General features: G+C 38.8%; 1 protein-coding gene across 1 annotated transcript; it reads left to right on the top strand.

The window, feature by feature from the left end:
- Positions 1-669: 669 nt before the first annotated feature.
- On the top strand, positions 670-13,567 carry LOC130885156 (putative vomeronasal receptor-like protein 4). Its single transcript, XM_057786621.1, has 3 exons — positions 670-1,464; positions 6,113-6,139; positions 13,442-13,567. Exons 1-3 carry the CDS (start codon positions 670-672, stop codon positions 13,565-13,567), a joined length of 948 nt encoding a protein of 315 aa, XP_057642604.1.
- Positions 13,568-16,419: the final 2,852 nt, after the last annotated feature.

Here is a 16,419-nt window from a genome sequence, read left to right as displayed (position 1 = left end):
ACCTCACCCGCAAGTTCCCAGTTTTTGCCCTGCAATCTTGTCTACTTCCCCTCTCCAGGCGGATGACTATACGATTTTCTTTGGGTTCACTTTCTTATTTAGCTTCTCTAGGATCACAAAATATATGCTCAATGTCCTTTATTTATGACTAGAATCCGATTATGAGTGAGTACATCCCATGTTCCTCTTTTTGGGTCTGGGATACCTCACTGAGGATAGTGTTTTCTATTTCCATCCATTTGCAGGCACATGAAGCGTGCATTCTGTGTCAGATGTACTGAGAATTCTGTATATCCTGGAGATATACTGAGAGTATATGAAACATAGGCAACATCTAATGTTGAGCTTAAATTAAAGAGATGGGTTAATTAAGAGGCAAAAGAGAATGATGATATAGACATACTGACCAGTGAATCAAAAGTTTGGTGAATACTCTTTTATTTTTTCAGGTATTTGAAATAGGTTTCCACAACCATCTATATTGGGATCTGGTGCCCTCTTAAGGAAGATACTTGGTCAGTTGTTCTCATCAACTTAGACCATGAAACCCAATATGGACAAGGTCTTCAGAGCCACCATATATGGGCTGCACATGCATGTTTCAGCATTGCCAGCACATAAATTTCATTTTTTCTTTTTATGTTCTTAAGGTGAATACAGTTTCTTCCAATGTCCTCATTAAGTATTGTCCTTAATTTCCAAGCTGGACTTGGAGTCTTGGCCAATATGTTTCTCCTTGTTTTCTATACTTTCATAATCCTATGTCACAGACCTAAGCCCATGGACATGATCTCCTGTCAACTGACCTTCACCCACATAGTGCTGCTCCTCACTGGAGGGGATATTTGGCTTTGGGACATACTTGAGTCACTAAACATTGATAATGACTTCAAATGTAAGACAACTTTTTACATAAGCCGGGTGATGAGAGGCCTCTCCATGTGCATCACCTGCCTCCTAAGTGTGTTCCAGGCTGTCACTATCAGTCCCAGTACCTCTTTCTTGACAAAATTTAAATATAAAATAAAAAAGTGTATGATTTCTGCTTTCTTACTTATTTGGTCTTTCAACTTGTCATTCACTAGTCACCAAATCATCTATGCTGGTGTTTTCACCAATGTGAGTAAGCCCAAACAGATGAAGGTCACTGCATTCTGCTCACTCTTCTCCATAAACTACATCATCAGGGCACTGATTTTAACAGTGACAACCTCAAGAGATGTATTTCTTGTAGGAGTTATGCTGATCACAAGTGTGTATATGGTGATTATCTTGTTCAGACACCAGAAGCAATGCAAGCATCTTCACAGCCTCAGCCACTTGAGAGATTCACCTGAGAAAAGGGCCACCCAGACCATCTTGCTGCTGGTGGTTTGCTTTATGGTCACATACTCAGTGGATTTTATCATCTCATCTACTGCGTCTCTGTTATGGATGTACGACCCAGTCACCCTGAGTGTTCAGAAGTTTGTGATGAATGTCTATCCCACAATTACTCCTTTGGTACAAATCAGTTCTGATAACAGAATAATCAATATGTTGAAACACATGCAGTCTATGTGCCATCAGATTTTAAATAGAAATAATTTTTCTTAATTTTAATAAAATAATTTTGTTATTCTTTTTATATTTATGAGTATTGTGTCAGCATGTATATATGTATGAATTACTGGTGCCTACAAGGTCAAAAGAGGCCATTGTCCCTGACCCCTGAGCTGGACAGACAGATGTTTGTAAGGTGTCATTCTGGTGCAGCCACAACTAATTTTTCCAAAAACTTATTCTTCTTAAACTCTGTCATATTTCAAGTAGAAAATCAAGATTCTTAATAATTTAAATAAAATTGGTGGTATTACACATGGACATTGTTGTGTCATTTCTGCTGCCAAGTGCTATAGATTTTTTTTAAGTTAACTGTGTACCATAATTTAAAATTTCCACAGGATACTTTTACTCTTTCCTCTTTACTTTATATCTTAAATGTTAACAGATTCTGAGGTTACTCAATGAAAGCTCCTCACTGATGCTGAATTTTTATGTTTTTCTACTGAAGGAAATTTAATTTACTCTCAGCCATCAAAAATAGTTTACATGTCCTATTGCAGCTTTAATACTCTTTTCTAAGTGTAGTTTCTCTGGATCAACAAAAATACTGTGATTTTAAATTTTCCCTTTTTACCACAGTTTCTTAATGTGTCTTATATGAAAATTCCATGTCTGTTTTGTACTTCATCAATACTGAAATATTATTAGTAAAACAAAAATTGTGTGTGTGTATGTATGTATATATATATATGATTTACAGTGTGTTTTATGAACATGTCTTTGCATGTGTGTGTGCAGCCATGAAGGATGTGTGTGTATGTGTGCGGTGAGGCCATGAGACAGTATTTTCTTTTAATTAATTAATTAATTTATTTATTTATTTATTAAAGATTTCTGCCTCCTCCCCACCACAACCTCCCATTTCCCTTTCCCTCCCCCAATCAAGTCCCCCTCCCTTGTCAGCCCGAAGAGCAATCAGGGTTCCCTGACCTGTGGGAAGTCCAAGGACCACCCACCTCCATCCCGGTCTGGTAAGGTGAGCATCCAAACTGTCTAGGATCCCACAGAGCCAGTACGTGCAGTAGGATCAAAAACCCATTGCCATTGTTCTTGAGTTCTCTGTAGTCCTCATGGTCCGCTATGTTCAGTGAGTCTGGTTTTGTCCCATGCTTTTTAAGACTCCAGCCAGCTGGCCTTGGTGATTTCCCGATAGAACATGCCCATTGTCTCAGTGTGTGGGTGCACCCCTTGCGGTCCTGAGTTTCTTGCTCATGCTCTCTCTCCTTCTGCTCCTGATTTGGACCGTGATATTTCAGTCCAGTGCTCCAATGTGGGTCTCTGCCTCTATCTCCTTTCATCACCTGATGAAGTTTAATATTCAGGAGGATGCCTATATGTTTTTCTTTGGGTTCACCTTCTTATTTAGCTTCTCTAGGATCACAAATTATAGGCTCAATGTCCTTTATTTATGGCTAGAAACCAATTATGAGTGAGTACATCCCATGTTCCTCTTTTTGGGTTTGGCTTACCCCACTCAGGATAGTGTTTTCTATTTCTGTTCATATGCATGCAAAATTCAAGAAGTCATTGTTTTTTACTGCTGAGTAGTACTCTAATATGTATATATTGCACACTTTTTTTCATCCATTCTTCCATTGAAGAGCATCTAGGTTGTTTCCAGGTTCTGGCTATTACAAACAATGCTGCTATGGACATAGTTGAGCATATACTTTTGTTGTATGATAAGTCATCTCTTGGGTATATTCCCAAGAGTGGTATTGCTGGGTTCAGAGGTAGGCTGATCCCGAATTTCTTGAGAAACCATCACACCGCTTTCCAAAGTGGTTGCACAAGTTTGCATTCCCACCAATAATGGATGCGTGTACCCCTTTCTCCACAACCCCTCCAGCAAAGGCTATCATTGGTGTTTTTGATTTTAGCTATTCTGACAGGTGTAAGATGGTATCTTAAAGGTGTCTTGATTTGCATTTCCCATATCGCTAAGGAAGTTGAGCATGACCTTAAGTGTCTTTTGGCCATTTGAACTTCTTCTGTTGAGAATTCTCTGGTCAGCTCAGTGCCCCATTTTATAATTGGGTTGATTAGCCTTTTCCGGTCTAGTTTCTTGAGTTCTTTATATATTTTGGAGATCAGACCTTTGTCAGTTGTGGGGTTGGTGAAGATATTCTCCCAGTTAGTGGGTTCCTTTTTTGTCTTAGCGACAGTGTCCTTTGCTTTACAGAAGCTTCTCAGTCTCAGGAGATCCCATTTATTCAATGATGCCCATAATGTCTGTGCTGCTGGGGTTATATGTAGGAAGTGGTCTCCTGTGCCCATGTGTTGTAGAGTACTTCCCACTTTCATTCCTACCAGGTTCAGTGTGTTCAGACTGATATTGAGGTCTTTAATTCATTTGGACTTGATTTTTGTGCATGGGGATAGATATGGCTCTATTTTCATTCTTATACAGATTGACATCCAGTTTTGCCAGCACAATTTGTTGAAGATGCTCTCTTTTTTCCATTGTATACTTTTAGCTCCTTTATTGAAAATCAGGAAGAACTAATACCTATACTCCTTAATGTATTTCACAATATAGAAACAGAAGAGTCATTGCCAAATTCCTTTTATGAAGCTACAGTAACTCTGATACCAAAACCATACAAAGACTCAACCAAGAGAATTACAGGCCAATCTCACTCATGAACATCGACACAAAAATCCTCAACAAAATACTGGCAAACCGAATCCAAGAACACATTAGAAAAATTATCCATTATGATCAAGTAGGCTTCATCCCAGAGATGCAGGGCTGGTTTAACATACGCAAATCTATTAATGTAATCCATCATATAAATAAACTGAAAGAAAAAAGCCATATGATCGTTTCATTAGATGCTGAAAAAGCATTCAACAAAATTCAACATCCCGTTATGATAAAAGTCTTGGAGAGATTAGGGATACAAGGGTCATACCTAAATATAATTAAAGCTATTTACAGCAAGCCGACAGCTAACATCAAATTAAACTGAGAGAAACTTAAAGCCATCCCACTAAAATCAGGAACACGCCAAGGCTGTCCACTCTCTCCATACCTCTTCAATATAGTTCTTGAAGTCTTAGCAATAGCAATAAGACAACATAAGGGGATTAAAGGGATTTGAATTGGAAAGGAAGAAGTTAAACTTGTATTATTTGCAGATGATATAATAGTGTACTTAAGCGACTCCAAAAACTCCACCAAAGAACTTCTACAGCTGATAAATACCTTTAGTAATGTGGCAGGATACAAGATCAACTCCAAAAAATCAGTCACCCTCTTATACACAAAGGATATGGAAGCAGAGAGGGAAATAAGAGAATCATCACCTTTCACGATAGCCACAAACAGCATAAAATATCTTGGGGTAACTCTAACCAAGGAAGTGAAAGATTTATTTGACAAGAACTTTAAGGCATTGAAGAAAGAAATTGAAGAGGGTACCAGAAAATGGAAAGATCTTCCTTGCTCTTGGATTGGGAGGATCAACATAGTAAAAATGGCAATTCTACCAAGGATGTCCCTTGCTCTTGGATTGGGAGGATCAACATAGTAAAAATGGCAATTCTACCAAAGGCAATCTATAGATTCAATGCAATCCCCATCAAGGTCCCATCAAAATTCTTCACAGATCTTGAGAGGACAATAATCAACTTTATATGGAAAAACAAAAAACCCAGGATAGCCAAAACAATCTTATACAATAAAGGAACTTCTGGAGGCATTACCATCCCTGACTTCCAACTCTATTACAGAGCTACAGTAATGAAAACAGTGTGGTACTGGCATAAAAACAGAGAAGTCGACCAATGGAATCGTATAGAAGACCCGGATTTTAACCCACAAGCCTATGAACACCTCATTTTCGATAAAGGAGCTCAAAGTGTACAATGGAAGAAAGAAAGCATCTTCAACAAATGGTGCTGGCACAACTGGATGTCAACCTGTAGAAGAATGAAAATAGACCCATATCTATCACCATGCACAAAAATCAAGTCCAAATGGATCAAAGACCTCAATATCAATCTGAACACACTGAACCTGATAGAAAAGAAAATGGGAAGTACCCTACAACATATGGGCACAGGAGATCGCTTCCTATGTACATTGAATAAATGGGACCTCCTGAAACTGAGAAGCTTCTGTAAAGCAAAGGACACTGTCACTAAGACAAAAAAGCAGCCTACTGACTGGGAGAAAATCTTCACCAACCCCACAACAGACAAAGGTCTGATCTCCAAAATTTATAAAGAACTCAAGAAACTAGATGTTAAAATGATAATTAACCCAATTAAAAAATAGGGCACTGATTTTAAGAGAGAATTCTCAACAGAAGAAGTTCAAATGGCCAAAAGACACTTAAGGTCATGCTCAACCTCCTTAGCGATCAGAGAAATGCAAATCAAAACAACTTTGAGATATCATCATACACCTGTCAGAATGGCTAAAATCAAAAACACCAAGGATAGCCTCTGCTGGAGAGGTTGTGGAGAAATGGGTACCCTCATCCATTGCTGGTGGGACTGCAAACTTGTGCAACCACTTTGGAAATCAGTGTGGCGGTTTCTCAGAAAACTTGGGATCAACCTACCCCTGGATCCAACAATACCACTCTAGGGAATATACCCAAGAGATGCTCTATCATATGACAAAAGCATTTGTTCAACTATGGTCATAGCAGCATTATTTGTAATAGCCAGAACCTGGAAGCATCCTAGGTGTCCTTCAATGGAAGAATATATGAAGAAAGTATGGAATATATATACATTAGAGTACTACTCTGCGGTAAAAAAAATGACTCCTCGAATTTTGCATGCAAATGGATGGAAATAGAAAATACTATCCTGAGCAGAGAGAGAAATAAGAGAATCATCACCTTTCACGATAGCCACAAACAGCATAAAATATCTTGGGGTAACTCTAACCAAGGAAGTGAAAGATCTATTTGACATAAAACTTTAAGGCATTGAAGAAAGAAATTGAAGAGGATACCAGAAAATAGAAGGATCTCCCTTGCTCTTGGATTGGGAGAATCAACATAGTAAAAATGGCAATTCTACCAAGGGCAATTTATAGATTCAATGCAATCCCCATTAAAATCCCATCAAAATTCTTCACAGATCTTGAGAGGACAATAATCAACTTTATATGGAGAAACAAAAAACCCAGGATAGCCAAAACAATCTTATACAATAAAGGAACTTCTGGAGGCATTACCATCCCTGACTTCAAACTCTATTACAGAGCTACAGTAATGAAAACAGCGTGGTACTGGCATAAAAACAGAGAAGTCGACCAATGGAATCGTATAGAAGACCCGGATTTTAACCCACAAACCTATGAACAACTGATTTTCGATAAAGGAGCTAAAAGTATACAATGGAAGAAAGAAAGCATCTTCAACAAATGGTGCTGGCACAATTGGATGTCAACCTGTAGAAGAATGAAAATAGACCCATATCTATCACCATGCACAAAACTCAAGTCCAAATGGATCAAAGACCTCAATATCAATCTGAACACACTGAACCTGATAGAAGAGAAAATGGGAAGTACCCTACAACATATGGGCACTGGAGATTGCTTCCTATGTATAACCCCAGCAGCACAGACTTTAAGGGCAACATTGAATAAATGGGACCTCCTGAAACTGAGAAGCTTCTGTAAAGCAAAGGACACTGTCATTAAGACAAAAAGGCAGCCTACTGACTGGGAGAAGATCTTCACCAACCCCACAACAGACAAAGGTCTGATCTCCAAAATATATAAAGAACTCAAGAAACTAGACTTTAAAAGGATAATTAACCCAATTAAAAAATGGGGCACTGAACTGAACAGAGAATTCTCAACAGAAGAAGTTAAAATGGCCAAAAGATACTTAAGGTCATGCTCAACCTCCTTAGCGATCAGAGAAATGCAAATCAAAACAACTTTGAGATATCATCTTACACCTGTCAGAATGGCTAAAATCAAAAACACCAAGGATAGCCTTTGCTGGAGAGGTTGTGGAGAAAGGGGTACCCTCATCCATTGCTGGTGGGACTGCAAACTTGTGCAACCACTTTGGAAATCAGTGTGGCGGTTTCTCAGAAAAATTGGGATCAACCTACCCCTGGACCCAGCAATACCACTCTTGGGAATATACCCAAGAGATGCCCTATCATATGACAAAAGCATTTGTCCAACTATGTTCATAGCAGCATTATTTGTAATAGCCAGAACCCGGAAGCAACCTAGATGCCCTTCAATGGAAGAATGGATGAAGAAAGTGTGGAATATATACACATTAGAGTACTACTCTGCGGTAAAAAACAATGACTTCTCGAATTTTGCATGCAAATGGATGGAAATAGAAAATACGATCCTTAGTGAGGTAACCCAGACCCAAAAAGAAGAACATGGGATGTACTCACTCATAATTGGTTTCTAGCCATGGATAGGGGCCACTGAGTCTATAATTTGTGATCCTAAAGAAGCTAAACAAGAGGGTAAACCCAAGGAAAAACATATAGATATCCTCCCAGCTATGGGAAATAGACATGACTGATGGGCAAAAAATTGCAATCTTGGGGGTGGGGTGGGATGGGGATGAGGGGTGATGGGGAGAGAAAAGTGTGAAGGAGAGGATGAGGGGAACTGGGGGAATCGGGGTGATTGGGGATAAAGGAAGGTTGGATAGGGGAGAAGGGAAACTCATACCTTAGGTAAGGGAGCCACCTAAGGGGTGGCAAGAGACTTGAACTTGGAATGGCTACCAGATGCCCAGAGCAATGTCCCCAGTTAGTTCATTGGGGCACCTGAGGATAGGGAACCTGAAATGAACCTATCCTATAATCATACTGATGAATATCTTGCATATCGCCATAGAACCTTCATCTAGCGATGGATGGAGATAGAGCCAGAGACCCACACTGGAGCACCGGACTGAGCTCCCAAGGTTATAATGAGGAACAGAAGGAGAGAGAACATGAACAAGGAAGTCAGGACCACGAGGGGTGCACCCAACCACTGAGACAGTGGGGCCGATCTATTGGGAGCTCACCAAGGTCAGCTGGACTGCTACTGAAAAAACATGGGATAAAACCGGACTCTCGGAATGTGGCGGACAATGAGAGCTGACGAGAGGCCAAGGAGAATGGCACAGGAACTTTCAACTGGCGATAGATCGAGAGAGAGACAGAGACCCAAATTGGAGCAACGGTCTGAGCTCTTAAGGTCCAAATGAGGAGCAGAAGGAGGGAGAACATGAGCAAGGAAATCAGGACCACGAGGCGTGCACCCACCCACTGTGACAGTGGAACTGATCTATTGGGAGCTCTTCAAGGCCAGCTGGACTGGGACTGAATAAGCATGGGTTGAAACTGGACCCTCTGAACATGGCGGACTATGAAGGCTGATGAGAAGCCAAGGACAATGGCACTAGGTTTCGATCCTAATACATGAACTGGCTTTGTGGGAGCTTAGCCTGTTTTGATGCTCACCTTCCTGGGCCTGGATGGAAGTGGGAGGACCTTGGTCTTCCTGTAGGGCAGGGAATTTGGACTGCTCTTCAGTATCGAGAGGGAGGGGGAATGGACTGGGTGGAGGAGAAGAGGAGTGGGGATGGGGGAGGGGAGTGGGGGGAGGGGGCAATGTGTGGGAGGAGGGGAGGGAAATGGGAAACGGGGAGCAGTTGGAAATTTTAATTAAAAAAGAATAAAAAAAAAGAAAGTCAAAAAAAATAAAAAAATAAAACTTATTTGTAAATTGAAAAAAAAAAAAAAAGAAAATACTATCCTGAGTGAGGTAACCCAGACCCCAAAAGAAGATCATGGGATGTACTCACTCATAATTGGTTTCCAGCCATGGATAGGGGGCCACTGAGTCTATAATTTGTGGTCCTAAAGAAGCTAAACAAGAGGGCAAACCCAAGGAAAAACATATAGTTATCCTCCTGGCTATGGCAAATAGACAAGATTGCCGGGCAAAAAATTGGAATCTTGGAGGTGAGGTGGGATGGGGGTAAGGGGAGATGGAGAGAGAAAAGTGTAAAGGAGAGGATGAAGGGAACTTGGGGAAATGGGATGATTGGGGATATAGGAAGGTTGGATAGGGGAGCAGGGAAACTCATATCTTAGTTAAGGGAGCCACCTAAGTGTTGGCAAGAGACTCAAACTTGGAGTGGCTACCAGATGCCCAGGGCAATGTCCCCAGTTAGTTCCTTGGGCACCTGAGGATAGGGAACCTGAAATGAACCTATCCCATAGCCATACTGATGAATATCTTGCATATCACCATAGAACCTTCATCTAGCGATGGATGGAGATAGAGACGGAGACCCACACTGGAGCACCAGACTTATCTCCCAAGGTCCTAATGAGGAGCAGAAGGAGGGAGAACATGAACAAGGAAGTCAGGACCACGAGGGGTGCACCCACCCACTGAGACAGTGGGGCCGATCTATTGGGAGCTCACCAAGGCCAGCTGGACCATGACTGAAAAAGCATGGGATAAAACTGGACTCTCTGAACATGGCAGACAGTGAGAGCTGATGAGAGGCCAAGGACAATGGCACGGGGTTTTGATCCTACTTCATGTTCTGGCTTTGTGGGAGCCTAGACAGTTTGGATGTTCACCTTCCTAGACCTGGATGGAGGGGGGAGGACCTTGGACTTTCCGCAGGGCAGGGAACCCTGACTGCTCCTGGGACTGGAGAGGGAGGAGAAGAGGAGTGGGGGAAGGGGGAGAGGGGCGGGGGGAGGGGGAGGGAAATGGGAGGCGGGGAGGAGGTACAAAATTTTTTTCAATAAAAAAAGATACTTATATATTGTTTGTGTATTGATATATATTTACTATACTGCAATGTATATTTGTACATCGTTTATATTTGGAGGTCATTGTCCTCATTTGTTTCACAGTCATTTATTGTCTTAGTCTTTAAGTTAGATAGGTATTGAGAATTATATAGATCAATAGTATTCTGAGTTTGTCATTTATAATTAGACTAAACAGGTTCTTTAGATATATAGAGATTATACTCAGTATAGATAGATAATCTTCAACCTCTTCAACGAGTTGTAGAAAATGGCCTTTAATCTAACTCAGAGTTTTGTGGTAGTGAGACACAATTGCTCCTGGCAACACCACTCTATTCCAGAGAGAATATAGCACCAAAGATACTCCACCTGGAGCATTTCTTTTTGGCAGAACTGGCCTTAGGGCAAAGAAATGCCCATACCTCAACCACTGACAGAAATACAGAGCATGCATCAATGGAAAAAACAGGACTGTCATATCCTGCCAAGACAGGGTAAGATAGTTTTGAAAAGTTGCTTGCCTTTGAACATGGTTTGTCAGTTATGTTAGGCCTTAGCCAAAGTTGGTTGCTTCAACGCTGCAAATGTGACCTTGGGTGATTGCCCAGGTAGCTAGTTGTCTCTGTGATTTGTTGCATGTTTTGGAAGTTGTTTGATTGCACTTCCTATTTACTCAGGTAACATTATTTCCCTTCTCAGATCTTTGATGGGGTTGAAGACTATATAAATATAGTTACTTTCCACTCTTGACTTGGCCAAGCTATTTATTATATAAGTCTTAAGCTAGTTAGACTAGGATATTTGTACTTATTGTATATCATTTCATAGTAGGTTAAACCTCTCTTACTTAAACAAAAGGGGGAGGTGTTGTGGGAGGTCCTTCAGCTCCTCCAGCCAATAGCCGCTGATATACCAGCCCATTGGGGCATGGTCTCTCTCCCTTTAAAAAAGCAGCCACTTCCCTCCTCACACTCTCTTACTTCCTGCTTTGCTTCCGGCGACTAGACTCCCTTCCTGATTGCACAGAGGGCTGTTGTCTGTGATGGTGATCTGTAAGTTTTTCCCTTTTAAATAAATAACCATTCTATTTATCATTTCCAAACTGGTGTTTGTGACTTACACCTTCGCCTTCAGCCAGGCACAAGGGTGTCACTGCATGGAGGCCTAGAAAGGTCATTGTGTCAATCTGTGAAAGTCATATCTGGATTGCCTCAAAGACCTCAGGCTGTTGGAGATGCCAGAGCCATGTGATACCTGCTGAGGAAAGCTGCTAACAGGGAGTGGAACCAGCCCAAGTAAGAGAAGCATGGTGTGGTTTTGATCTTACCCATTCTGACCATTCTGATGCAAGATGATAGCTCAGAGTTATTTTGATTTGGATTTCCCTGATGATTAAGGATGTTGCACAATTCCTTAAATTTCTTTTTTAGAAAAATTGTACACATATTATTTATTAAAAATGGATTAGCAAAAATGTACTTTACTTATTGTTCTAGATTTAAATTTTTTACCATAGAAAGATGAGCTTATTAGTTAGTATTCTGTGATTTAGATAAACATATGCTACAAAATTCAACAAATAATCCAAAATACCATTTTCTTTTCCATATTTTAAGTTAGAATATATCAGGTGCCCAACCTATATGAAAAGGAACAAGGAGTATATGAATGAATAGATATTATGGCTGATAATTGATTAAAAGTCTATAAGAAAAATTTTTTTTTCATTTTTTTCAGGCATTGTTTCTCTGTAGGTCGGACTCTGTTCTGGAACTAGGTCTTGTATGCCAGAATAGCTTGAAACTCACAGAGGTCTGCCTGCCTCTGCCTCCTGAGTGCTGGGATTAAAGGTGTGTGCCACCACCCACCACCAAACCATGAGAAAATATATTTGATTGAATAACTTTGATTACAATTAAAGTGCAAAGATATTTTAGTATGATTTCTTATTATTTTAGACTTCTTTGAAATTAGACAACTAAGTAATGCTACTGTAAATATACAGTTATTGAGTATAAAGGACTTTTAGATTGTTCAATTAAATTCTCAAATATATACATATATATGTATGTATAATATGCATATAATTCCCTCCTCTGTCTATATATATATATGTATATATATGTACACATATTTGTATATCCTCTTTATATGTATATTATAATGTGCAATATATACATATAATAATATATACATACACATACATATATACATATACATACACACACACACACACACACATATATATATATATATATATGAGGGGAAGCATGTGTGGTGGATTTAACATCTTTCTCATCATTATGATTTTGTGTGGATTTTCCAACATTAAAGAATAATAAGCCATGACATGTTCAAGCATTTGAAGTCATTTAGCCAATGAGTATAGCAAGATCTCTTATTATTTGCATTATTATTATCATAACCTGGGGCATTTTATATTTTAGGCAGTAGTTTTCTCTTATTTTGTAGTTTCAAATATTGATCTGATTAGAATTTTACATACTATTGAGTATGATTTAAAATACTTATTTTTGCTTCCCCAAGTCACCCTGGAAATTAAGTACCACTAAAGTAGTATACAAAAATTGTATTCAATTTTACATTTTTCACTTTATAAAATTCTTCTAAAAATAAATCTGTGTGCATATTTACAGTCACATATAAAGTCAATTTCACATACCCAACAAAATCATATTGTTCTAATAATTTTATGTAGTACAGAGCAGTCAACATTTATTTAACAAAAGAAGAAAATAAATATATGTATATATTAGAAGATATAATTACCTTGAGTGTTAAGTACTGTGGTAACTATTTGTCTTAGTCATGTTTGGATAGGATATTTTTATATGTATTTTTGTGTTTTTCAATATATATAACCACCTTTTTAAAATTATAAAAACATGTTGTTCATTGGGATAATCATTGGTATTCAACATTGTTTCCTCAACTGCTTACTCATGGCCTTTTGTATGGGTATTTTTGGCTTAAAAATAATGAACAGGTGGTGTGTCAGTAAGAAGTCATGTGGGTGTTAATGTGGCATCGTTTTCTGCAGAACAAGAGAGCATTTTCAGAATTTTGGGTTGCCAATCTACTTAGCTGGCACCTGCAGTCTAAACTGGAAGACCATTTTGAGAGTAGGCATATTGCCATCATAACAGATGTACTGACAGTCAAGTGATCATGTATGTACATGGGTTATGGGTGTTGAAAGTGAGCTGCTCACTTAAGAAGGTCAAATAGCATTTATCCATCTCTTCCTGCAAATGATACTAAGAGAGATAGTTGTCTGTTTCATGTTTCGTGCTAATTCTCATATTACTTCATAAGACAAACAGCTCAGCATGATAATTTCATACTTAAACCAGGAGAAATTGACATCTCAGATTCTCCTAAATTAAGATGAATTAAAAGTGTGAGGGTCAAAAATATGTTAGAGATCCTCAAAAAGATAAAAATATTTAGAACTGTGAATAAATAAAATGCAGTAAATTTATTATAAGTAGGATCCTTGTTGTTATGAAATAATATCCAAAGCGGTCCTAAGATTCCTTAAATTTCTTTCGGCCTTTTGAGACTTTTCTGTTGAGAATATTCTGTTTAGATCTGTACCCCATTTTTAACTTGATTATTGCACTTTGATGTCTAGTTTCTTGATTTTTTTATGTACTTTGAACATTAGCCCTCTGTTAGATGTGGTGTTAGTGAAGATATTTTCCCATTTGTAGGCTGTCGTTTTTGTCTTATTTATGGTGTCCTTTTCCTTATAGAAGATTTTCAATTTTAGGAGGTCCTATTTATTGATTGTTGCTCTAAATGTCTACATTGTTGGTGTTATATTTAGGAAGTAATCTCCTGTGCCAATGTATTCATGGCTAATTCCACTTCCTGTTCTATTAGGTTCAGTATACTTTGATTTATGTTGAGGTCTTTGATCCACTTGGACCTAAGTTTTGTACATGGTGATAGACAAGGATATATTTGTAATGCTCTACATGATGACATACAGTTATGTAAGCACCACTGTTAAAGATGCTTTCTTTTCCCCATTGTATAGTTTTAGCTTCTTTTTCAAAAACCAGGTATTTATGGGTATTTGGTTTAATGTTAGGATTTTCAAATTGTTTCTATTAGTAGGCGTTTTCTGTTTTTTTGGAGTGGTTTTTTTTTTGGTTCTATTTTTTTTTTAAACTATGGCTCTATAGTAGAACTTGATGTTAGTGATGGTGATGTCTCTGGAAGTTCCTTTATAATACAGGATTGTTTTAGATGTCCTGTGTTTTTTATTTTTCTATATTGGGTTGAGTATTTTTTTTTTTATTGAGTTCTGTGTATGATTGTTTTGGGATTTTGATGGGGAGTGCATTGACCCTGTAGATTGCTTTTGGTAAGGTTTTCATTTTATTATTTTAATACTGCCTATACAAAAGCATGGGAGATATTTCCATTTTCTGATATTTTCTTCAACTTCTTTTTTCAAAGACTTAATGTTCTTGTCATTTTGGTTTTCACTTTTTTTTTTGAGATACTCCCTGATATTTCATATTATTTCTGGCTATTGTAAAGGGTGATAGTCTGTGAATCCTTTTCTGCCTGTTTATCATTTGTATATAGGAGGGCTATATTAAATTAAAAATAGGGTATTGAACTGAGCAGAGAATTCTCAACAGAAGAATTTCAAATGGCCAAAAGACACTTAAAGTCATGCTCAACCTCCTTAGCGATCAGGGAAATGCAAATCAAAACAAATTTGAGATACCATCTTACACATGTCAGAAAGGCTAAAATCGAAAACACTAATGATAGCTTATGCTGGAGAGGTTGTGGAGTAAGAGGAACACTCATCCATTGTTGGTGGGAATGCAAACTTGTGCAACCCCTTTAGAAATCAGTGTGGTGGTTTCTCAAGAAACTGGGAGTTTAGGGTTAGGGTTAGGGTTAGGGCTTAGGGTTAGGGTTAGGGATTAGGGTTAGGGGTTAGTGTTAGGGTTAGGATTTAGGGTTAGAGTTAGGGTTAGGATTAGTGTTAGGGTTGGGGGTTAGGGTTAGGGGTTAGGGTTAGGGTTTAGGGTTAGGGTTTATGGTTAGGGTTTAGGGTTAGGGGTTAGGGTTAGGGTTAGGGGTTAGGTTTACGGTTAGGGTTAAGATTTAAGGTTAGGGTTATGGTTAGGGTTAGGTTTAGGGTTAGCGTTAGGGTTAGGGTTAGTGTTAGGTTTAGGGTTAGGGTTTAGCGTTAGGGTTAGGGTTTAGGGTTAGGGTTAGGGTTAGGGGTTAGGGTTAGGGTTTGGGTTAGGTTTTAGGGTTAGAGTTAGGGGTTAGGGTTAGGGTTAGGGTTTATGGTTAGGGTTAGAGTTAGGGTTAGGGTTAGGTTTAGGGTTAGGGTTAAAAAGAAAAAAAAGTAACTGGGAGTCAACCTACCTCAGGACCCAGCAATTCCACTCTTGGGAATATACACAAGAGATGCCCTATCATACTACAAAAGCATTTGTTCAACTATGTTCATAGCAGCACTATTTGTAATAGCCAGAACCTGGAAACAACCTAGGTTCCCCTCAGTAGAAGAATGGATAAAGAAGGTGTAGCATATATATATACTTTAGAGTTCTACTGAGCGGTAAAAAACAATGATATCTTGAACCTTGCATGCAAATGGATGGAAATAGAAAACACTTTACTGAGTGAGATAACCCAGACCTAGGAAAAGGAATATAATATGTACTCACTCATAAGCAGATTCCTGCCATAAACAAAGACATTGAGTCAATAATTTATGATCCTAGAGAAGCTTAATAAGAAGGTGAACCCAAAGAAAAATATATAGTTATCATCCTAGATATTGGAAGTTGACAAGATTACCTGGCATAAGTTGGGAGCAGGGGTGTGGGGGTGAATTGGGGAGAAGTTGAGATGGGGAGAGAGAATTGAGAAAGGGAGGATTGGAGAGAGCTTTGGGAATGAGACAATTGAAATGGAGGAAGGATGGATATGGGAGCAGGGAAAAAGTTATCCTAACCAAGGGAACTATTTAGGGTT

The sequence above is a fragment of the Chionomys nivalis genome, chromosome 1 (genome assembly GCF_950005125.1).
Source record: "Chionomys nivalis chromosome 1, mChiNiv1.1, whole genome shotgun sequence".
Taxonomy (NCBI): domain Eukaryota; kingdom Metazoa; phylum Chordata; class Mammalia; order Rodentia; family Cricetidae; genus Chionomys; species Chionomys nivalis.
The sequence above is the reverse complement of the archived record's forward strand: the minus strand, read 5'-3'. Positions and strand labels throughout refer to the sequence as shown.

What these genes read in the sequence shown, in the direction of transcription:
- LOC130885156 (XM_057786621.1), top strand. Translation starts at nt 670, where the DNA reads ATGTCCTCATTAAGTATTGTCCTTAATTTCCAAGCTGGACTTGGAGTC. An exon ending in CAGTCACCCTGAGTGTTCAG is followed by an intron (nt 1,465 to 6,112) that starts AAGTTTGTGATG and finishes TGGTGGGACTGC; the next exon opens with AAACTTGTGCAACCACTTTG. An exon ending in TGCAACCACTTTGGAAATCA is followed by an intron (nt 6,140 to 13,441) that starts GTGTGGCGGTTT and finishes CGTTTTCTGCAG; the next exon opens with AACAAGAGAGCATTTTCAGA.